The sequence below is a fragment of the Engraulis encrasicolus genome, chromosome 3 (genome assembly GCF_034702125.1).
Source record: "Engraulis encrasicolus isolate BLACKSEA-1 chromosome 3, IST_EnEncr_1.0, whole genome shotgun sequence".
In the NCBI taxonomy this organism is placed as follows: domain Eukaryota; kingdom Metazoa; phylum Chordata; class Actinopteri; order Clupeiformes; family Engraulidae; genus Engraulis; species Engraulis encrasicolus.
The window spans coordinates 40,887,893-40,912,892 of NC_085859.1; the positions used below are offsets into that span (position 1 = coordinate 40,887,893).

The window sequence follows — 25,000 nt, forward strand, 5'->3', positions numbered from 1 at the left end:
CACAGTCTTGGATGGAGATTTGGTGGTGTTGCCTCGATGGAATGCTTGTTGCTATGATGCAATGGTTCTCTTACCTCCACTGATTCTGAGAGTGAAGACAGATCCTGGAGTTAGAGCCTTTAGGCACCTATTAAGCACCCAGCTGCTTTCATCACTGGCTTAGATTGCGACAAAATCTATGGTGTATTCAGAATTGTTAAATCCAAATCGGTTACTTAAGACTCTCTGCCTCATCATCGCAATGTTGCTGTGATGTAGTTGAGTGTTTTCAGCAAAGAGTGAATACATCAGCAGTAAGAGGCTGCTAATGTAGATATTCTATGGAATCGATTAGTTTTCTGTACCACAGCCAGATGCCACTCTGTAGTGTACAGTATGGCCCTGTGTTTTTCTTGCATGTTTGGCTGCCGGATCCTGGCCAGCTAATATTATAATGGGACTGTTACTGTTGCTGTTTCATGGTATTGTTTGTTGTCGGCTGGCTGTGGATCACTGTCTTGGGGCCGATCACTTACGGCAGCGGGAACATCAGAGAAAGAACCAGAACCAGAACCAGCCGGGATCCGCTCCAGATGGGATGTCGTACAGGGGGGTAAAGTGAGACTGAGTTACCAGGGCCCCATATATTTAAGGGTCCCACACAGTGTCTGATTCATGTAGATATATGGCTAGGGGGGTGGCGGGGGGGGGGTCCATTGGAGCTGATTGTACATAGAATAGGGCCCACAATTTGCTGCTACACCCCTGTCCAGTCCAGATGGACCTCTCCACCAAGCCTCCATCATCGAACCAGAACCCTCATGCTCCACACTCACTAAGTAGAAAAACAGAGACGTGAACGCCTCTCTCTCTCTCTCTCTCTCTCTCTCTCTCTCTCTCTCTCTCTCTCTCTCTCTCTCTCTCTCTCTCTCTCTCTCTCTCTCGCTCTCTCTCTCTCTCTCTCTCTCTCTCTCTCTCTCGTTCTGTTGTTGTGGCTTACCAACTTTCCAGTGCTGTGAGGACTTTTTGCAGTTTGGCTGTCAATGGTTTTGCGAAAACACAATCCAGAGCGTGTTGAAGTCTTGAGTCGGCACTACACAATAGCTACACAGAGTGTGTGTGTGTGTGTGTGTGTGTGTGTGTGTGTGTGTGTGTGTGTGTGTGTGTGTGTGTGTGTGTGTGTGTGTGTGTGTGTGTGTGTGTGTGTGTGCGCACACACACACGCACATGCACACACACCCGTGTGTGCGCACACACACACGCGCGCATACGAGTGTATGTGTGTGTATGTGTGTGCACGTGTGTGGGTGTATGTGCACGCGTGTGGGCACAGACAGGCGTGCGTACGTACGTGCGTGCATGCTTGCGTGCGTGCGTGCGCGTGCGTCTGACACAACTAAAACCCAGACCCAGCTCTTTCTCCAAGGGCGATGACCCACTTCTGATGGCAAAAACCTCTCTGACACACAGCAGAGGAGTTCATGACAAGTCAGATACCCTCAGAAGCAACCCTTTCAAAAATCCCCCTGCATGGTGGAATAAACCACATTTTATATTTAATCTCAGCAGTCTGACGGGAAGTTCATGGCCTTGGGTCTCTGGGCTGTGCCGTCTCATTCTGGTGAGGGATGGCTTGATATTTCTAGTTCCTGATCATTTTTAGACTACCAGTCAAACTGAATCCCTTTCTTGGTTTTCGATTTTTTTTTTAATACTCACAGAAAAAACAAACACCAGACTTGTTCTAAACCGTACAATGTCACCGGAGAAGTTTAATCTTGTGTGTCATTCTACACAGGCCTAAAGGAGTCTTTCTGAACGCCATTATTGTTTTCTTTTTTCTTCTTTACTTACACAAAAAAACAAACACCAAACTTGTTCTGAACTATTCACTGTGGCAAACAAGAGCCACAACAGTCACCGGGGCAGTTCAATGTGTGTGTGTCATTCCATGCAGACCTAAAGGACTCTTTTGTCTTCCACAGCTAAAAAAGGTTTAAAAAGTCCTTTATTGGACCAAATGTCATTGTCACCAAGCTGAAAAACAAACAAAACACAAAAAGCAGTTCCCTCCTCACAGCCTCAACACAAACTTCTCGTCCTCATCCACCTCCCACAGCATTCCTCTTTGTCCCCAAATTACCAAAAAAGACTTCACATCATTCACTAACTTGTAATAGGCGAACTCCACCTTGACCCTACACCCCACCATTCCTTTTAAAACTTCCACAGCTAAAAGAAACAGCGCTCCGCCGTTTGCCGTCTGTCTTTCCCATGTCTATGTGTTTTACAGTTCGCTGGGCTACAGGCTCGGTCAGTTGCAGAGCCCGCTGGCATACGGCTGAGCCAGAAGACACATGAAAGGCTACGCTGACCCTAACAGCTAATCCACGCAGGGCCGGCGCTAGGCATAGGCAGGCCAGGCGGCTGCCTAGGGCGCCAAATGTCTTGGGGGCGCCAGGTCCCACAGAATTAGAACATTTAACGAGATAAAGCATTATTATTATTAATGGGCACTCAGTACATATGTACGTAAGTAGTAGTTTACACAGGCCAATTTGTAATTCCACCAAAAGCGAAGCGGGGTGCTCCCCTAGGGCACCAAATTGACTAGAGCCGGACCTGAATCCAGGACACATGAAAGGCCACGCTGGCCCTGGCAGCTAATCCACGGCCTTGTGTTCTTCAGCTCGGGGTCATCCCTGTTGAGTCAGTGCTCACCACTGTGGCTTAACCCCCACTGTCAGATGTGGACATCCCCACTACTGAGGCTCTACGTATACGGTAATCCCAGTCTGTAAGACTGACGCACCACCAGTAAAAAAGAACAGGAAAGAGAGAGAGAGAGACAGAGACAGAGACAGAGAGAGAACAAGAGAATTGCTAGAGAAAACAAAACAAAAAAAAGTGAGAGAGAGAGAGAGACAGAGACAGAGACAGAGACAGAGACAGAGAGACAGAGAGAGAAAACAAGAGAATTACTAGAGAAAACAAAAAAAGAGAGAGAAAAGTGAGTCTGAGATGATGAAAAACAGGAGGATGGATTAAGAGAAAATAGCGGGAGAGAAAGAGACAGATGTTTGGAGGCAGAAAAGAACGTCAGGGATGCAAAGTGGAAAACTTAAGTGGCAAATTACCACAAAACACCAGCGGTTCTGTTCGCCCTCTCATGTTTCATCCCTCTCTTACTTTTTCCTCGATCACTTGTTACTTGCTGACCATGCAGCAAAAATCTGCTACCGGTTTCTGTCAAAGACACTACTGCAACCGTAAGCTTGTATGTTTTTTGCATTCAGAGGAGGGCGAATTCCCATCATAATTCATATGTCTGTGTGCAGGCCCGCCAACAGGGGTGGACAAACAGGTATGTTGTCTCTGGCCCAGTAAGATAGGCGGACCAGAATTGGCTACCCATTACATTGTATGTATAGGGGGGCCTTTCAGGTGACTTTGTCCAGTGCCCAGAGAAAGCTGTCAGCCGCCCTCTGTGTCTGATGTGGCGCACTGCTCTAAAACACTGTGGAAAGCTGCTCACGGGGACTCGGGTTCGAATCAGGTCTGGGTCATGTGTCCGAGTTCCATACCCCACACTCCATATCTCTTTCTCTCCCACTCATTTCCCACTGTCATATATTCACTTTCACTACAGTATCAAATAAAGACATACATGACTTTTCACAGGAGTACATGCTTTTACAACGTGTTTTTGTCTAGCACTGGGGCCTGGGCCTCAGGGTCCCCTTTGCCTCTTGGGCCCCTGGGCCTTTGGCCTGTCCTTTGGTCTGTCCTTAGGTCTGTCCTTTGGTCCTGCTAAGCCATTGCGTCTGTCCAATGCCTCCAAAGTCAACTAACTGACAGAGCAAATCCGTCCCGTAAAACAGAACCTGCCCCTGCCCCTGTCTCTGCCTTTCTTTGCCTCTCTTCGTCTCTCTCGTTCTACCTTTCATTGCCTTTCATGCTCAGTCTGTTTTTCCCTCACTCCATTTCCCTTTTTCACTTTAAGGGCTATCTTCATCGTTCTCTCTTCCCCTTTCCTACTTTTACCCCCTGTCACTTATATTCTGATCCTCTCTCTCTCTCTCTCTCTCTCTCTCTCTCTCTCTCTCTCTCTCTCTCTCTCTCTCTCGCTCTCTCTCTCTTTCTCTCTCTCTTTCACTATATTCCTCTCTTACTATCTCTTTTACTCCTCCCTTTCTCCTTTCTTTCCCTTTCTCTATGTCCTTTCCATCCCTTTTTTTCCTCTCTCCTCTTCTTTTGCTTATTCTAGAGAGAGATAGAGAGAGAGAGAGAGAGAGAGAAACAGAGAGAAACAGAGAGAAACGGAGAGAAACAGAGACTGAGAGAGAGAACAAGAGAATTACTACAGAAAACAAAAAAGTGAGTCTGAGAGAGAGAGAGAGAGAGGTGGGGAGAGAGAGAGAGAGAGAGAGAGAGAGAGAGAGAGAGAGAGAGAGAGAGAGAGAGAGAGAGAGAGAGAGAGAGAGAGAGAGAGAGAGAGAGAGAGATGATGGATAAAAAAGCGTAGGAGAAGTGTAGTTCTATAGATGCCGCCACAGCCACCGTTGCTGCCTGCCGCACACCACAGGGTAATCCCTGGGCTGCTTGTGCCCGATGAGAGATTCGAGGACGACTTTGCTTGTGCAAACTCTTCAAGCACTTCTGAGTTCCCGTACTGACAGGAGCAGGAGCAAGCGAGGTAGAAACAATAAAGACAGAGGGAGGGAAAAATGACAAGAGAAGAAAAAGGCTTACACGTCTGTGACAACGGTCAGACATTCCAGATGTGATTTCTCAATGTGTATGTGTGTGATGGAGAGACAGAGTAAGTGGGCGTATGTGCATGTTCATGTATTCATGTGTGTGTGTGTGTGTGTGTGTGTGTGTGTGTGTGTGTGTGTGTGTGTGTGTGTGTGTGTGTGTGTGTGTGTGTGTGTGTGTGTGTGTGTGTATGTGTGTGTGTGTGTGTGTGTGTGTGTGCGTGTGTGTGTGTGTGTGCGTGTGTGTGTGTGTGTGTGTGTGTGTGTGTGCGTGCGTGTGTCTGTGTTTATGCATTGCGGAGGAAGCGAAGGGGAACAGGGAAGCTCTGTGGGAAAGAAAGAAAGAAAGAAAGAAAGAAAGAAAGAAAGAAAGAAAGAAAGAAAGAAAGAAAGAAAGAAAGAAAGAAGGAAAGAAGAGGGGGGTATCTCTCGGTGTTGACAGAATGGACAGGCAGCCTCACCACATGGCCAGGTTCATGATGCTGAGCTCCATTTACCTCGCGTCAGCACGTCCGTCCGGATGAAAAACAAAACGGAGAAAAAAAATTGGAATTGAAAAAATAAAAAATCTGAACTAAACAAAGCAATGCAAGGAAGGGAGATGGAAAGTGGAGCTGAAGTCTGGAGTGGATTACGCGTACGTGTTGTCTGGAGTCAGGTTTGTGTCCAGCATTACAGGATGACTGTTCAGTTCAACAACCGCTGCTGTCAGTCTCACTGTTATGCCATCTCTTCCAACACACGCAGGGGTGCCGACAGAAATTTTGAGCCCCATGAAATATTCGAATTTTGGGCCCCCTTAAGGGTCCCTGTCAGTGCTGCCAGTGCTTGGGCCCTTAGAATCTGTAACACCTTCTCCCCCCTACCGGCACCCATAAACACACGTGCACACACACACACAGACACTCATTCACAAGGCTAGCACACACACACACACACACACACACACACACACACACACACACACACACACACACACACACACACACACACACACACACACACACACACACACACACACACACACACACACACACACACACACACACTATGCTCTCCACCTACCTGCAGAAGTTGTGTGAGCCCAGCCCCCCCTCTCCGTTGGGGTACTTTAGGGTGTTGTAGGGATGTTGGAAGGTCTCGTTCCAGAAGAGGCAGGGCTTGCCCACCCCCAGCAGGCTGGTCTGGTTCTGCCGGCCCCTGTAGTCCTCCCCGTTAGCCGTGTAGCACTCTACAAGAAGACAAGGGAGAGAGGGAGAGAGGGAGAGAGGGAGAGAGGAGGCAAAATGGTAAGGTAAGGTATGGATCAGATAGGATATAAAATAGGACAGATGAGGGATGCATACAGAAACTCTGGTTGAACACAAAACTACACACTTGTTTGTACAGGGGCGGAGCTGTAGAGGGGGCAAGTGGGGCTCTTGCCCCAGGGCCCTTCCGTATTGTTGGTGGGGGGCCCTATTTTGACCTTGGCAGGCTGTGTGGGGGGCCCTATCAGTGTTTTGCCCTGGGCCCCTGTATGCAATTGGTCGGTCATTGAGGTTGTAGTTGGTTTGCTCATGTCCTCCTTTTGTAAGTCGGTTTGGAATAAAAGCACCTGCCAAATGTAAAGTTGTGAAATGTAACGGATATAAGCGTCTCCTTGGATAGATGTACATATACAGTATAGGGCCCTTTATCCTCCCAAGACCCCAGGGGTGCATTTCTCAAAAGAGAAGTTGTCAGCCTGTTAGCAACTTCAGTAGTTCCCAATGGGAAAATGCATTGAAAACAGCAAAGTAGCTAGGCCTAATGTAGTAAGCAACTTTGGTTTTGAGAAATGGACCCCTGGATTGTTCTCCTGAGATTTGGTCCACTGACCCTGTTTCCTCTGGTAAAACAAGCATGTCTAAAGTTCTGTTCCGTAAGCAAAAGGATTTCTCATGCACTGAGTCCGCACAAAAAAACGAGACTTAGGACGGGTATTTACAGTAAACAAGGGGGATAAAAGAGATCTTTTCCAGAAGAAAAAGGGGATTTGCAATTGAAATGGATTTGTGATTCAGAGTCTTTTGTATGAGAGACCCACACAATGAATCACCGCTGGCAGGCTACGCGAGGAGGAAATGTAAGACGTCTAACAGCCATTCATGCCGCTTGTTCCTTTAGCTATGCCACATATCTGGTTATGATTAAAGATATATTTCAGATTTTATCGGCTGCAGGAGGCAGCACGGTATGCCTTCAGTTCCCAAACCTTACAAAACATTGTGTCTTGAGGGGGACAGGGGGTGCAAATAAACTAGAACATGTGACAGAGTAAATCAAACTTTACAGTTCTTGTTTTATTATTTAGGCATCTTGGGACATTTACTTCAGCATTTGTAAACACAGGGATACACAAAAAGCCATCAGCACTGGGATAAAACATAAAAAAAACCCCAAAAAAAACAACTCAAGCTGTGGAGCAATATTTTTGGCATCACAGTTTTAAAAAAGCAAGACAACAAAATGGCTCTAATTTGTTCTTATTTGTTTTTTGTAAAAAAAAAAAAATGTGTTTAAAAAACCACTTTGTTCTGCTTTCAAGTCAAAACACATTCTTGCGTTCGCCAGTTGTGCCCAGGAGCGCCTTGTCTTCAACAAGTGTAAACACTCACTCCGAAACACCATTAAAGATCCGCTGGGTTTAGGCCACACGTGGGGCAGCTAGCACATTTTCTTCTGAAATGTTATTTGTTTGTGTGTGTGTGTTTTGCGCTTTTAAAACTCCTCTTTCAAGTCTGACTGGGCAGTGAGAAATGTGTGAAGGCCTGCCATTTACTCTAGTTAGAACTGGTGGTTGCTGTGAAACGCCTCATTTTCAGTCAGTCTGGTGAGAGAAACCTCAAATGAGCGACTGTTTGTTCCAAAGCAAGAGTTCCAAACTAAAGAATCAAGGATCTGTTTGAAGAGAGACCAGAGGGAAGAGTGCTGTGCTGCTTCGATTGTTTTAGGAAAATATCAGGTGTTCACCGAGAAATGGACGTCAAACCACAAAACTTTGACTACCATATTATGTACGGGGCTTAGACAGTAGGTTACTTATTGTTGGGACTGCAGTGTACGCAATCAGACACACCAAAATTGTGAAATAATGTAAAAATCCTCGAAGGTATTGGATTTCGTAATTTTATGAGAAACAGGGGAAGTAAAACCAAGCAATGGTTTAAAGCATCAAAGAGAACAGAAGCGCTACCCGACACAAAATATTCACATGAGTTCTGGGTCTGTTTTTAAGTTGTCTTACAACTTAAGACCTTCCTCTTTCGAGAGAATCTACAAGACTAATGCTTGAGCTGGCCTTGCCTCAGGGCAGACTCTTGACATGATGTTTAGTTTAGTTTAGTTTAGTTTAGTTTGTATGTGTGTGTGTTTGTGTGTGTGTGTAGGCCTACTTGTTATTTACTCTTTATAAAAAAGATTTAAAAAAATAAAAAAAACTAACCCCTCTTTGCAACTGCACTTGTTGTTCTGTATATCTCCTGTGCACTTTGCTTGATTACTGTGGCTTGATTATGTTCTCTTTTGAAAGTCACTTTGGTTATTATAAAGCGTCTGCCAAATGCAATGTAATGTAATGTAATGTAATGTAAACATGCATATTAACACTTTTAAGAAGAACAGCTATGTATGTTTGACTGGTCTCAATTGACAAGTTTGTTCCCAGAACACATCATCTTGAGGGATACTTCCATGTATGGCCAGTCTAAGTGTTGGGGAAATCAACAACTGGCATTTTAAGCTTAGCCATCAATAGCCTCTACGTGTTCTGAAGACTGACACACAGTATGTCCTTTCGTGTGTTCTTTTTTTAAAACGTTTTTTTTTGTTTAAGGCTTTTTGGCCTTTATTATTTCAGGACAGTAAAAGAATACACAGGAAACAATTGAAAGAGAGAGAGATGGGGCAGGGCTGGGAAAGGACCCCGCCCGGACTCGAACTGGGGTCCCCGTAGGCAGGCAAGCCCAAATGTGGGCTTTCGTGTCTTCTAATGATTCGTGTGTTTCGTGTGTTCTGATGATAATGTACATCATTGTTTCTCAACCTTTTTTCAGGCAAGGCACCCTTTCAATTCATGAAAAATGTCAAGGCACCCCATACCAACAAGCCGTAACATAGCATCGCATCCGATACCACACAGGCTTAGAAAAGTGACACATTTTGAGACGTCACATGACCTACATTTGAAGTTGCAGCTGATTGGGGCGCCCTATATTTACTTTATTGTGTGTAAATGGCAGATGAAAGATTCCACTGACTAGCATTAACTTATCAATTGAGACAAATATGTATTGTGTTACATAATTTATTTATCAGCCACGTTTCCACGGCACCCCTGTGGAGGGCCCGCGGCACCCCTGTTGAGAAAAACTGATGTACATTACAGCTGCACAATTCTGACTGTCCATCATCTCACTTGGCCGCATGTACAGAATACCATCCTGATTATCCCCACAAGTTTCCACACACTTCTCACCATTGTAGCTGATTATGAAGGGGTCAAGCATGACACCCACCATGTGAGTGAGCGTGACAATGCGAGCCTGCCATTTTTCGTGTTTGCCATTCTACGACACCCCTAGACACAAAGACAGTCTCTCAGTCGAGACGTTTTGATCGGAAGTCACGTGAATAATGCAATGATGAATGACAAAGAATGTGGTTTCCCGGACCAAGACACATAACGTAGGAGAATGTGTGGCGTGCAAAACAATAGTCACGAAAGACAAAGAGAGTTCGTGCAATCTTGACCCTGGCCATTACACAGAGCCACTTGCGAAACCATGGAAAAGAATTTGACAAAGTGGAAGCACGTCAAGGCGTGTGCCAATAAGCACAGCAGATTTCCAAAGGATTTTCATTCCTTTTTTTACACAAAATGTAAGGCCTTCAAACTCATTCAGACAGTCTTGTGCAAATATGAGTGAGAAACCTGCCCTTTTCAGAGTAATAATCCTACCCTAGGGAGCAGTGGTCAAGGCAATGCTCTCTCATCCATATTCTGCCATTTCAGAAAACGCATAAGTGGCTATTTCCCTCCCATTTCCTGAATGTCAGAGTGAATTAGAAAAGCAAACTTATTTTAATTATGCCCCATTCTGGGTGTCAACGACTGAAACCCCCTGTCACCCGGGGAGTCAAAAAAAACATTGCCAACTAACGAGAAAATGATGACGACCCCCGCCCTGCGCGTCTCTCCACATTTCCCTCTCTCTCCCTCTCTGGGCGTTCGGCAAATGAGCCGTGTCTTCCATACAAAACCGCAGGGCACCTCCATGAAGCCTTGACTTCAAGCAAGTGACTTCACCTCGCCAGCGGAGAGCTTGCATTCGAGTCACGTGGTGAGTTAACTCTCCAACAACTCTCCCAGCAAGCATCAAAAGGGCGGAGAGGAGGAGGAGAAGAAGGGAGGAGGAGAAGAAGAAGACGTAGGGGAAGAAAGAAAAAACATGACAGGAAGAAACAGCAGTGACATTCAAAAAGAGGCCAGGCATCGTATTAACGACGCGAACACGGCTGGCTGTGGTGGCGTTGTGTGGTTGCGGTTTGAGAGGGCAGGGTACAATGAAGGGGAAAGGGACTGAGCCAGGGTGAACCAGGCCGAGCAGAGCTGAGGCCCCAGAGGAATACTTGGGGAGCAGTGTATGGGGGACTGCAGGGCAGTTAAACCATGGTGGTGCTGGGCCCTGCCGTGGCCTAACGGTAGGGCACTGGGTTACTACGCTGGCGACCTCGGTTCGATTCCGGCTTGGGTCATTTGCCGATCCTTCCCCGTCTTTCTCTTCTCACTCGTTTCCTGTCTCTGCTCCACTGTCCTGTCATAAATAAAGGCAAAAAGCCCTAATACACATAGGTCCCATGCAGCATAATCAGACCTTCTGGGACTCAGAAGGGAGCGTTGAGTGTAAGAAATGGGGTGGAACCGGGTAATTGTGCCCATGCTGAACTGAAATCATGGCATAGGTCTGTAGCCATGGGTGGCCTGCCAGGGTTAGGCCTGCTGTGCCTGCTGACTTTTGAATCATGCTCATCAGAAAATCAGCAAAAAAATGTATTTGGGGTTCTGGGCCAAATGTGGCATGGCACCCCCCAGGCGCAGGGCTGTGTCTTTGATGAGGATAATTGGGAGTTGGGAATTGGCAGCCAATATGCAGTAGCTCAACAATTTGGTTAAACGTCTCAACACCAAACACCAATATCACACATCACTGATCCATATGCGTTTCACTTATTCAGTACATATCCATATGCATAGATGCTTCCTGAGTGCACTTCTGGAATAACTGCAATGCAAAAGGAGGAGGCAGGAGGAGTGAGTCGAATGGAAAATGATAGATGAGCCACTTGCGTGTACGTAAGTGTTCTCACTCAAAAAAGTTCTCTCCTTTTGACAGATTCTCTCTCTCTCTCTCTCTCTCTCTCTCTCTCTCTCTCTCTCTCTCTCTCTCTCTCTCTCTCTCCACGTTGCTCTTGTGCAGTGTGCATGGTGGCTGGTGGCTGGTGGCTGGGCCGCAGGCTGCAGGCTGGGGGTGGTGGTCAGTCATCTTGTGGCCGGCAGCAAAAAAGCAAGTGAAAGAGCAGCCAAAGAGTTTCCAGGACTGGACCCGAATGCCGGGAAGGGAAGGGAAGGGAAGGGAAGGGAAGGGAAGGGAAGGGAAGGGAAGGGAAGGGAAGGGAAGGGAAGGGAAGGGAAGGGAAGGGAAGGGAAGGGAAGGCTAAGATGGAGAGGGTGTGCCGCAGGGCGGGTGGGCAGGCGGGCGGCCGTGGTATGGTGCGGTGCGGCGCAGGCATGGATGAGGGTGAGGCAGAGGCTCTTCAACCACAGCAGCAGCAGCAGCAGCACACAGTTTGATGTGGCCGCCGTCAGCAGAGGTGGACTTTCAATTAGGCAAACCTAGGCAATTGCCTAGGGCCCCGACCAAATCTGTCCTCCATAAGGGCCCCAACTGTCACACCAGTTGCAGTAAAAACACATAAAAGTAGGCTTTGTCACTTAAGCAATGTAATCGAAGATACATATGACTCGAAACACTTAACTAGTACCAAAACACATCATTTTATGTCTATATAATGACTTTTTAGAGCCCCATGTTGATACTTCGCCTAGGGCTCCAAAATGGCTAGATCCACCCCTGGGTGTTGGCCATTTTCTTGTGGCTGCAAAAGGGAAGTCGAGGCTATAAATGGGAGGATGAGATAAGAGCCTCGCGAGCGAGCAAACGAGGGAGCGAAAGAGGCCGTGCGTCGTAAAAAGATGGGACGCGTACTGTACGATGCCTCTGAGGAGAGAAAAAAGAGAAAGCTGGTGAGCGAAAAGGAGGAAAAAACGAGGGGAATCCAAAGTCATAAAAAATTACACTGGTATTGTAGATGGAAGGGAGGGGTGGCTGTGGTTGGAGAAATGAAAGGACGGATGGACGGATGGACGGATGGACGGATGGAGGGATGGATGGATGCATGAACGCATGCATGGACGGATGAACGGATGGGTTGACGTGGCACTCGTCCATCCGAGCCGAGTGAGTGTTAAAGTTTGTCGAGTGAGAAGTGAGAATATGTCCATGCTTAATGTAACAATTTCCCCACTCCACTCCACTCCACTCCACACTCCACACACCAGTGGTGGTGAGGGGAGGAGAGGCTGCTGCCCCGTAGGGCTCACGTGACCCTCTTTGTTGTGGTGGGATCTGAAGCGCATGATGGAAAACAGCCCCATCGCCTCATGAAAGCCCTACGCTAACTACACCCTAACTCTACAACACCACCCTCACACCAGCACCACCACCACCACCAGCACCACCAACCAAAAAAACTCCAACCCTCCACCCACCTCTTCTCCACAAAATCCTATAAAGTGCACACAAGATCTAGAAAACAGAAGAGCAGGGTAAAGGGGGAAAAGGGAAGGGCTAGGCTAGCAGCACAACACCACATCACCAACAGCACACTACACTACACTACACTACACTACACTACACTACACTACACCACACCACACCAACAGCACACTACACTACACCACACCACACCACACCACACCACTGAACCAGAGAATGAAAGCATTTCTATTTTGTACCCAGAGAGAGCCCAGAGTAGAGAAGAGAGAGAGGACCTCGGCAGTCGGCGGCGGGATTATTCGAAAAGAGTTAATCGCCCTGTCATTATGCTGCTAGGGATATTTTTTAGTACATTTTAGGGCAGGGGAGAGGTTTTGTGTGTGTGTGCGTGTGTGCGTGTGTGTGTGTGTGTGTGTGTGTGTGTGTGTGTGTGTGTGTGTGTGTGTGTGTGTGTGTGTGTGTGTGTACGTGTGTGTGTGTGTGTGTGTGTGCGTGCGTGCGTGCGTGCGTGCGTGTATGTGTGTGTGTGTGTGGTGACTGAAAGGAAGGGGTATAATTACTTCCACATTGGCACTTCAAATATCCTTGTTTTCTCTGTAAAAGGGGGGAAGTAACATCAGGGCGGTGGTTTTGAAGCATACATTTGAACTGAAGAGAGAAAGAGACAAACAAGGCAGCACCCCGAACACAAAGAAAAACAACGATGGCGACTTGAAGCAACGTCAGGTCACGCCGAATGATGCCGAATAGGCGCTGACAGGAGCTACGTACAACAAAAGGAAATTGCTAATCGCAAACAGCAGTGGAAACATAAGCAGATACACAAAGTGAATCTGAATTACAGTAAGTTAAAAGTACAGTACCATAAACTACAGGGACTACAGATGGAAATGAGCTATTAGCTATAATCTGGCACACACCATCTTTCTACTTTTATGGTGCATGGTCCCTGTTGAACTAAACTAAATAAACTAAACTAAACTAATAAATACAGTCATAAGAAATGTAGGACCACAAAGCAATGTTCCACATTGTGTTTGGGAGACTAAAGGTCCAACAATTCTATAATATTGTTAGGTGTTGCTTGTGTATCACTACAAATGTTACTGCGTACAAATGCTTTTCGGCTCTCAAGCCTTCATCAGTGCGTAGGACCACGCACTGATGAAGGCTTGTGAGCCGAAACGCGTTTGGTTGTGGACATGGTGGTCATTTATAAATAAATAATGAGACGTAGCTTGTGAGCGCGGATTTTTCATCTTTAAGTTGATACCTTTTTATCGCGCACCCAAAGTCATTCATTTTTCCAAGAAGTTGAGCGCATCCTCTGACAAACTTGTAGACTATGTACTGTACAAATGCACGGTTGCAAAGTATGCAAAGTATTTCACTTTTTAACTTTTGCCCTACATTTCATACATCTGTCGTCACTTGTTTTTGAAAGATAAATTGGCCAGTAACTAACAATGAAGAGAAAGAAACTTGGCTTCAATCAGAACCCAAACAGTGTTGATAAAAAAAAATACCCAAAATGCGCAGACTGGGGAGCACAGCAACTATTAATAGAGGGCTTTGATTATATGCACTGACATCTCTTGTTAACAATGTAGCAGGAGGTGGATTAGAAGAAAAAGGAGACGACAAGCCGAAATTATCACTGCAGCGATGGAATGAAGCTGCCTCTATTTATCACTGCCCACACGTCTACTGACAGAGCGTCTGGAGAGCAGGCCTGGACTGGGGGAGAAATAGGGCCCGGGCACTTTTGGCTTAAAAGGGCCCCTCAAAATTAGAACTGACTCACTCCATTTTATTTTATTTTTATTTTTTCTTAAGATATATATTTTTAAATTCTTTTTGACTTTACTTATTATAGCACAGTGAGGATGGTGACAGGAAGTGAGTGGGGAGAGAGAGATGGGGAAGGACCTGCAAAGGACCCAGGCAGGGAATTGAACCCAGGTCGGCCGCATAGTGGACGAGTGCCCTACCATTAGGCCATTTCTGAAAATAGGGGCCCACACGGGTGCGGGGCACACTGGGAAATGCCCGGTATGCCAGATGACCAGTACAGCCCTGTTCTGGAGAGCAGTGCAGACATTTGCTAACACTGAGCTGAGAGATTTTTCAGACCTCCCAGAACATTTGCAGCACTGGAATGTCTACCAGCCTTCTGTGCTGTACTGTAGGCTACTGTACTGTAGTGCCCTGGTCATCTCCCAGTATACCTGTACTAATTTCATTTGTACAAAAGTGTGTGCAACTGCGGGAATGATTGCTGGTAGGAGGGGTGAACTCTGTTGTTTGTTTATACGTATACGTATGTGTCCTAGTTTACCCAATCGCTAATGTTTGGTCGTGACATGTAATCTGCTCGTGTGTAATGCCTGTGTCATCGTTCGCCTCATTCCCTCATACCTCCCCCATTTGCTCCTCCCATGGCTCCCGACCCAGACGTAATGTGGAGGGAAATGTCAATTCACCATAGGTTTACAGATGGACAGGTCAGGCTAGTACGGAATGTGCTATGCCAGCCTAAGAGGAAGCTATGGAATGCCATGGACGCAAAGAAAGAGAGAAAAGAGGCAGGAGGAATGAAAACATGTCAAAATGGCAGCAACTCTGGCGGCTGGGGGGGGAAAGTGTTGTGTGACGACTCGGATTTCGTTTTGGTTATGGCCAGGAGTCAAGAATGTGCTGCTGCAAAGGTCATATTTCGACAAGTCCAATTTCTCTACTTCTAGACAAACCCAAAATCCATGTCACAAGTCATTATGGCTAGAGGATAGAGGGTTAGAGGGTTCTTGTTATTGTGGTGTTGGGAAATATGGTTTCATGTTGTCTCATACTGCAGTGTTTCCCACAGAAATTTTGGAAACTATGGGGGCAGCCGGGATTTTTTTGTCCGGGGGGGGGGGGGGGGGGGGGGGGGGGTCTTTTCACGGGCCTTTTGGGGGGGGGGGATGGGGGGGTTTTCACGCAGTGTAAATGCAAAATGGCAAAACAATGAGTACAGTATGGCATTGGCGCATGGACAAACTATAGGCCTACGCCTACATTTCAGCCATTTATATTTTGAGAAATAAGGCTACATAATACACATGCAGGGGTCTATGTAATGAAACAAATAATAAAACAAAATAGGAGCAGAGATAAGAATTTAAGATTGCTGTGAAATTGTTAAAGCATAAACAAAAAGGGTCGAAGAGGGTAGCTATGCCTTTTCCCCACACACACATTCTACATGAGGGGTGCTGGTCACAGGGCCAGTTTTTCAAAATTCCTCCCATTAAAAGGGCTGAACAACATATTACACATTTATGTCTATATTCACATTCATTACACATTCATTTCTATATGCAGCCCGATGTCTCCTCTGCCTTGTCAATGAAGGCCTGTTGCCACCTAACTCATTACAACTGTAAAACAAAGCCTGGGGAGTGTTAGTAAACTCATCCCAACTGTCCCTTCTCGGAAGGTTTTTTTTTTTTATTGCTCCCAAACCCAAGTTAACTACAACAACTTGACAAGGCTTTTGATCCCTCTCTCTTTCAAGCACTTGTGGTTTTCTCTATAGGATGTATTTACTCCAGGAGGAAAATGCGAAGGAAATCGTAATTGAAATCGCTTTTAACAAACACGGAAATCGTTAAAAAAAAAAAAAAGTAAAAAAAAAAAAAAAAATGTTTTTTTTTTTGTTTTTGTTTTTTTTTACATTTTCGGAAACTATGGCGGCCAAATTTAAACTATGGCGGGCCGCCATAGTTTCCTCAATGTATGGGAAACACTGTACTGACCAACACCATACACTCTCCCAAAATCACCACTACCTGTCTATGCCTGCCACCCACACACACACACATACACACTCTCTTTCTCTCTCTCACTCTCTCTCTCACACACACACACACACACACACACACACACACACACACACACACACACACACACACACACACACACACACACACACACACACACACACACACACACACACACACTAACAGCTTGCTTCATTACAGAATGCAGTCAGCCATACTGTTCTCCACATAGCCCACCCCAAAAAAAAGAAACAAAAAAAGAATGAGAAAAAATGAGAAATACAGTCCATATTTTTGCCAACGGGTACGTGAAAAATCACACGTTGAACCCAGAAAACGGTGGATTATCAGATGAGATGTGATGCAAGTGTTTATGTGTGTGTACACGTCTGTGCGTATGTAGGTGTGTGTGTGTGTGTGTGTGTACACGTCTGTGTATGTAGGTGTGTGGTGTGTGTGTGTATGTGTGTGTGTGTGTGTGTGTGTGTGTGTGTGTGTGTGTGTGTGTGTGTGTGTGTGTGTGTGTGTGTGTGTGTGTGTGTGTGTGTTAAGACGTGTCGACTCAATTTCACCAACTGCCACGGAGAGAAGGCCGCAGACATCCTGAGGTAGAATTACCTGTGACAGTCTGCCAATGGCCTCCGACAGCAGCTCTAGAAAAACACGACACACACGGCTGTCCAAAAACACGACACACACGGCTGTCCAAAAACACGACACACACGGCTGTCCAAAAACACGACACACACGGCTGTCCAAAAACACGACACACACGGCTGTCCAAAACCACGACACACACGGCTGTCCAAAAACACGACACACACGGCTGTCCAAAAACACGACACACACGGCTGTCCAAAAACACGACACACACGGCTGTCCAATAACACGACACTGTAACGGTGTGGTGATTGGGGGAACTGCAATCTTAAAAAATATTAAATCCCAAAACACCGTCAGCAAAAATATCAGTGAATCAGTCAATGTTTGTAAAAAGTGGAAAGCATGAGACGAGGCAGTTCCTTAAACTTTCACAATCTTCATTCATTAAATGTTCATTAAATCCAACAAAAAAGGTATATCCAACAAAAGAGGTATTAAATCCAAACGGCAGTGTAATCCAATAGGCCAATGAAAAAATAAGTATTTCGTTATCAACTCTCTAAAAAAAAGGAGAGGAAGAAGATAGAGAAGATGTGTAGTGTAGTGTTGTAATGCGTGTGTGTGGAATTGTGTGCGTTTCTGGGCTTGTGGTGGAGTTGCGTTGTAACTTGTCAAGGTGTGTATTGTTTGGGGGTGAAGGGCAAGACGGAGAGAGCAGCCAGCGAAGTTAGTGGCAATATCCAGCCAGTTCATTTACTCACGAGTCTTCTTATTGAAGAGGGAACCACCCAGGTCCTTTTAGACGATGTATTCCATTCTTCTTAGGCAAAGACAATGTCGGCACGCTTAAGGTCAGATTAGACTTCAGCAACTGCGAGCGTGAAAAGTCGCGTGGGAGTGGCCACGAACCAATTTTGTATTCATGCATCTGCGAGCTCTGCGAGGTCCGAGGTCTCGTTGCCAGCCACATTTGAAATTGCGCGATTAGGCTACTTTCACTACATTGTAAGCACTGCGGTCATTATTAAGCAATGTTGCTTTCTATCCCGGTTAGCTAGGTATTTTCACACAAATTGCAAAGGCAATGCAGTGGTATCATTATTTGACATACCCAGTCTGTTTTCACGAGCAGAAAATGCAAGCATGTAAAGACAGTTAATTCTGCCGATGTGTGTTTACATTCGGTGGAGGAACGGTAGTAAAACCGCAGGCATTGTGCCACGAGTGTTCAACTGATGCATTGTTTGTTACTTAGCTTAGCTTCGTGTATTTACACACATTTACACACAAGGCATTAATAAAGTTTTTAACAGAATACAGCTCTGCTCTCGCAAACTACTGGCATTGCGCTGCCACAAGAACAGAACAAGGAAGTAGCGAGACGACCAATCATAGTGCCTTTTTGTCTGCGTACTCCGCGTCCGTCCGACGGATAGTTAGAATTTTTTCGAGGCGCTAGACGACGGGCGCAGAGCCTCTGAGAGGGGGGCGTGGACTCGCATAGACAGAAAACGGACGGACGCAGATTCTATGCGAGCGAAGCATAAATCTAGCTTTACGGCAGTTCTTTCGGATATCTCGAAGGGTCCGTAGCAATAGTGTCAAACGAAATTGTGTTAGATTCAGGCTGGATACTCGGGCTCACAAATTTTACTGTGTTGTGTGCGTGTGTGTGTGTGTTACTGCTCTCATTTTGGAGTGAGTGAGGGGAGTTTAAGAACAAGAGGAAACTAGAATGCCACACTGATTGCAATTGCGCTCAGCTGCGCTTAATTGGGACGAGCTCCGAGCTCAGCGCAGGTGAGCGGGGGAGGGGAAGAAGACAGACCGTCACAAGACACACGGCTGTCCAAAAACACGACACACACGGCTGTCCAATAACACGACACACACGGCTGTCCAAAAACACGACACACACGGCTGTCCAAAAACACGACACACACGGCTGTCCAAAAACACGACACACACGGCTGTCCAAAAACACGACACACACGGCTGTCCAAAAACACGACACACACGGCTGTCCAAAAACACGACACACACGGCTGTCCAAAAACACGACACACACGGCTGTCCAAAAACACGACACACACGGCTGTCCAAAAACACGACACACACGGCTGTCCAAAAACACGACACACACGGCTGTCCAAAAACACGACACACACGGCTGTCCAAAAACACGACACACACGGCTGTCCAAAAACACGACACACACGGCTGTCCAAAACCACGACACACACGGCTGTCCAAAAACACGACACACACGGCTGTCCAAAACCACGACACACACGGCTGTCCAAAACCACGACACACACGGCTGTCCAAAAACACGACACACACGGCTGTCCAAAAACACGACACACACGGCTGTCCAAAAACACGACACACACGGCTGTCCAAAAACACGACACACACGGCTGTCCAAAAACACGACACACACGGCTGTCCAAAAACAGGATGGGAAGTGAGGGGCGCCAAGGCATTTACTCGCTCAGGCAGCGCATGAACCAGGCAAAATGTGTGTGTGTGTGTGTGTGTGTGTGTGTGTGTGTGTGTGTGTGTGTGTGTGTGTGTGTGTCTGTGTGTGTGTCTGTGTGTCTGTGTGTTGGTGTGTGTGTGTCCGTGCATGTGTGTGAGTGTGTGGGTGCGTGCACGTCTGTGTGTATGTATGTGTGCATGTGTGTGTGTGTGCGTATACGTGTGCGCCTGCGTATGCGTGCGTGCGTGTGTGTGTGCGAGCGTGCGTGCGTGCATGCATGTCTCTGCGAGTGTGTGCTTGCAAGTGTGCTTGCCTCCAAACCCAATCCAGGGTTTGACTTGGTCCGCTCCACATTGAGCAGCCAAGACCTCATATGACCTTCTTCTCTCCCTAACCTTCACTGACTGACTGGGACTGAGGCTACTACACCTCTCCTACTATAGCTCCTGTTAGCCAGCTGCGGGGCGGGAGCCTCCTCTTTAATGGTGGAGAGAGCCCTCTGTGTGTGTGTGTGTGTGTGTGTGTGTGTGTGTGTGTGTGTGTGTGTGTGTGTGTGTGTGTGTGTGTGTGTGTGTGTGTGTGTGTGTGTGTGTGTGTGTGTCACGCACATGTGTGTGCGTGTGTGTGTGTGTGTGTGTGTGTGTGTGTGTGTGTGTGTGTGTGTGTGTGTGTGTGTGTGTGTGTGTGTGTGTGTGTGTGTGTCCCCGAACATGTGTGTGCGTGTGTGAGCACAGATGGAGTTCGTTTCTTACTCCTCAGGGCCCCTTGAGAAGGGAAATTACAGGTTTAAGCAAATGACAAATGTCTCACGTAATAATCCTTGGGGCTCTTGCGTAATGAGAGTTGGTGCGACATCAAAAGGCGCACAAAAGTACTGTATGCTTCCAAACAGCCGTATTCGTATAATCATTTCTGAAGAACAAGTCCCAGCTGTACTGCAGGCAGTGTTGCCAGATTGGGCGGTTACTTGCCCAATTGGGAAGTACTACTGGGCTACTTGGGATGGCCATCTGCGGGTAAAAACGGGAAAAATTGGCCATTTGACTTTTTTTTCCTGCAGTTTTGGGCCCATAGAAACCAATGCAATTTGTTGAAATTGGGCGGAATTTAGCCCATTTTGGCGGTTTTTGAGAACTTTTTGGGCGGGATTTGATCAGACACATCTGGCAACACTGACTGTAAGAGTTCTTGAGAAGCGGTAGGGTCTTGGGGTTCTCCTTGACACAGTGCAGTTGGGCAGGCAATAGGGCTGGAACGATACACTCAAGTCACGATTCGATTCACATCACGGTTTTTGATTTACGGTTCGATAAACCCCACAATTTTTTTACAAATCTTAAACTTGGAAGCACTGTCACATCATATCATGTGGTTGTTTTCTGAAATGAAGGGTAGCGGAACTTTGATAGGGCATATCACGATGCAGCTTTCTCGCATCACCATACAGTATCGTGACTTGGCGTATCGCGATTTCTCGTTACATTTCTCGTTCTCTAAATATCGTTACAGTCAGCTTTTTTTAAGGTATCATAACCAACTTTTGCGATACGTGTATTGCAAGCCGTGATATCGTGATAATGATACATTTCCGATATATTGTGCTGACCTAGTGGGTCCTGGGTTCTCCTTGACACAGTGCAGTTGGGCAGTTGGGCAATGCTGCTGCTGCTGCTGCTGCTGCTTCTGCCGATGCTAACCACAGGAATCCATCGGCCCGTCTACCAGTGAGCCGTGAGCTGGAGCGGGCAGGCGGGCCAGCCCCTGGTTAAGGGATGCCCATATCCGACCAGCACATGACCCATCATACGGCACCGCAGCAGCTGGGCTTTGGGGTTCCGATCGTGACCCAAGCACATCATGCCTGATTAGGATGAGGGATGCTCTTGGATGGGGAAATGACAGGCCTGGCCTGGAAGCAGCCAGGCTTGGAACAGGCCACGCTGGGAAGGCACCGCTTCTTTACCCATCCATCCACCCAAGGCCCTTTTCCAGCCTTTAAATTTTTTTTTTTTTAAATGTCTTCGTCTTTTTGACTTTATTTATGATAGGACAGTGAAGGTGGTGACAGGAAGTGAGTGGGGAGAGAGAGACGGGGAAGGGCCGGCAAATGTCCCGGGCCGGGAATCGAACATGAGTCAGCCGCATAGCAAACGTGTGCCCTACCGTTTGGCCACGGCAGGGCCCATTTTCCAGCCTTACTGAGCACAGTGAGTCCAGTTGTGATGTTCTCCTCGCCTGATTATCATCAACTTTCAAATCTCTTCGAGACTTGATCTGACCAAGAGCACAAGACTTTACATTTTCCAAACGGCATGGTTGACCCGACTCCCTTGGTTTGCTACTGGTTGTGTGCGCCCTGACAAAGTGGGAGGAGTTCCCGATTTTTCGGGTGAATCAGAAACGATATTTACACTGCTCTTGACCTGACAAGAAGCAGCGCCAAAGGTGTTGCGTCACTAGGAGGGCTTGGCCTGGCTAATATTCTCCACAAGGGATGTGGAGGCGGAGATGAGGAGAAGTTGGTGTGAAGGCAGCGTTCCCCATGTCCATCCATTTTCCTGTCTACGCAATAAATGTTTCAGTGTTAAATTCAACAATTGTCTGCGCTAATTGTAAACAACTCAACAAAATGACAGCGCACTTTGCAATTTGCATCCAAATGAAGCTGTATGGAATAGGGAATAAAAAATTCTTAAAACTTTTTGACTTTTGCTGATTTGATTCACGACTCAAGTCGATTTTATGGCCTAGCCAATGAAGTGGAAGAAAGCAGAGGTGAGCCGAGGGCAGACGGAGGAAGCACCGAGCAGCGCCGGGCAGAGCAGTGTGAGCACTGTGTGTGTGTGTGTGTGTGTGTGTGTGTGTGTGTGTGTGTGTGTGTGTGTGTGTGTGTGTGTGTGTGTGTGTGTGTGTGTGTGTGTGTGTGTGTGTGTGTGATTCATCTCGCGCACTCACGCAAGTCTAAGTAGACAAGGTCGCCAGGGTTAAGCAAATAAAATGGAAATGGCTGGCGAAATTAGCGCGCACCGCACCGGGCTGAACTCACGCCTAACCAGAACTGACACCAAAGTAAACAGGGGACGACAGCAGAGGGGAGGAGAGGAGAGGAGAGGAGAGGAGAGAGGAGGAGAGGGGCTGAGGAGAGGAGAGGAGAGGAGAGAGGAGGAGAGGGGCTGAGGAGAGGAGAGGAGAGGGGAGGAGAGGGGAGGAGAGGGGCTGAGGAGAGGAGAGGAGAGACATAATGAGAGGAGAGGAGAGGAGAGGGGAGGAGAGGAGAGGACAGGGGCTGAGGAAAAGAGAGGAGAGGAGAGGAGAGGGGAGGGGAGGGGAGGAGAGGAGACATAATGAGAGAAGAGAAGAGAAGAGACGAGACGAGACAAGCTGAGTAGATGAGAGGAGAAGAGGAGAGTAGAGGAGAGCAGACATGATGAGAGGAGAGCAGAGCAGAGAGTCGAGGAGAGCAGATATCATGACATCAGTAGATGAGAGGTGAAGAGGGGAAAGGAGACATCATGAGAGGAGAGGAGAGGAGAGGAGAGGAGAGGAGAGGAGAGGAGAGGAGAGGGTAGAGGGTGGAGGGTAAGGGGGAGAGGATAGAAAGACAGACAGAAGATGAGAAGGCAAGGTGGGGATATGAAAACAGAGCAAACGAGAAAACGAGACAGCGGTGAAATAAATATGAGAGACAGAGGGAGAGGAGACAGAAGGCATTAGAAGATGAGAAGGAATAAAAATAAGGGAGGATGATGGAAATAGGATACAGGAAACCAAAAATAAAGGGAGGGCAGGTTAAGAATAAATAAAGAGGATAAGGGAGGAGAGCCATTAAGTGGATAGAAAAACAAAATAGCAAAAAAATAAGGAGGAAAGAGAAGAAGAAGAAGAAGAAGAAGAAGAAGAAGAAGAAGAAGAAGAAGAAGAAGAAGAAGAAGAAGAAGAAGAAGAAGAAGAAGAAGAAACAATAAGGTATGCACCTTCAGTGCTTGGGCCCTAAAAAAGAGAAGCACAGGAGCATAAAAGAAGAGAGGATGCGAAAAGAATGAAGAGAAAAAGAGACGCGCAGAAAAAAGAAGACAGAGGAAAAATATAAGAGGGAAAAAAAGGCAGAAGAGAAGAGAGGAAAATGGAGAGAAGTTTGAGGGGTCATACATTAACTGAGTTACAATGGAGCTCAGTTGCCATCATAAACACGACCATAAATCACAACAAAACAAATAAAGGCAACGGGCCGTGGGAATACGGAGAGAAGACAGAGTGAAAGAAAGAGACAGAAAGAAAAAGACAGAAAGACAGAAAGAGAAAGAATCAGAGAGAGAGAGAGGCAAAACAAAAGAAACCCAACACGACTGGATAGACGCAAAAAGACAAGAGAGAAAGAGAGAGAGAGAAAGAAAGAAAGAGACGGAAAGACAGAAAGAGAGAGAATCAGAGATAGAGAGAGGCAAAACAAAAGAAACCCAACGCGACTGGATAGACGCCGCGAAAAGACGAGAAGAGTCAGTGGGAAGAGAAAGAAGGAAGACAAAAACACAAACATTTAATAGGTCGGCCTCTTCTAGCCTCGTTGGCCGTCCACCGTTAAGTGCTCTCCATTTCCCCCCACAATAGAGAGCTGGGACCCGGACTGAGTGAGTGAGTGAGTGAGCAAACGGCTGGTTTAATTTACATTTCCTTTTGTCATAAGCGCCTCATAAAAAGAGGGCAGGCTCGTAAAAGCAACAGCAAACAATGGAGATAGACAGTCGGCCACACTGCTACAGCTCGCAGCTCACGGCCCACAGCCCCACAGGCCCGGCCGCGTCGCGTCCCACAATGCAATGCAGGGGTGCATTTCTGGAAAGCGCAGTTGTTAGCAGTTAGCAACTTCGGTAGTTGCCAATGGGAAATTGCATTGCAACCAACAAAGTAGCTAACATAGTTAGCAACTACGCTTTCCAGAAATGCACCCCAGTTCAGTTCACTCACAGGAGCCTGGTCTGTCTGGGCTTAGACAAACATGGGCCTTTCCATATCAGACAAACCAAACCAAATATTTAACTGCACAGTTAATAGAAAGATATGCATATGGATACACACACACACACGGACGAATGCACGTATGCACACACACACGCACGCGCATGCACATGTGCGCACGCGCACGCACACACACACACACACACGTACACACACACAGTACAGTAACATGGCACTAGATGGAAAATAGGCAAGGTGCAGGTGATAGCCGTCACAGAGAACACATGTCGTGCTGGATTCATCGTAAAGGGCTATAAAAAACGTAGAGTATAAGTAATGTTGATAAATACTGAGTTTGCTGTTCAGCATAGAAATGTGCATGTTAATGGAATTGGGCCCACAAAATATCGTAGAGGGGGCCCCTGTGAGATCTTTGGCGATCGAAAGTCATTGGCTGGTCCCCCCCCCCAAGTGGTGAGGCCTGGGGTTCCTGGCCCCGATTCCCCCGCCCCCTCTGCTCTACCCTGCCTCTCCCCATACAAT

At 46.9% G+C, this 25,000-nt stretch overlaps 1 protein-coding gene across 2 annotated transcripts in view; it reads right to left on the reverse strand.

Annotated features, from left to right (window-relative positions):
* kremen1 (kringle containing transmembrane protein 1) overlaps window positions 1-25,000 on the reverse strand; it is a 118,625-nt gene that overhangs the window by 61,757 nt on the left and 31,868 nt on the right. For both annotated transcript variants that reach the window (XM_063195419.1, XM_063195418.1), the window contains exon 2: window positions 5,802-5,967. In XM_063195419.1, the coding sequence (XP_063051489.1) occupies window positions 5,802-5,967 (166 nt within the window). The remainder of the gene's footprint in view (window positions 1-5,801; window positions 5,968-25,000) is intronic.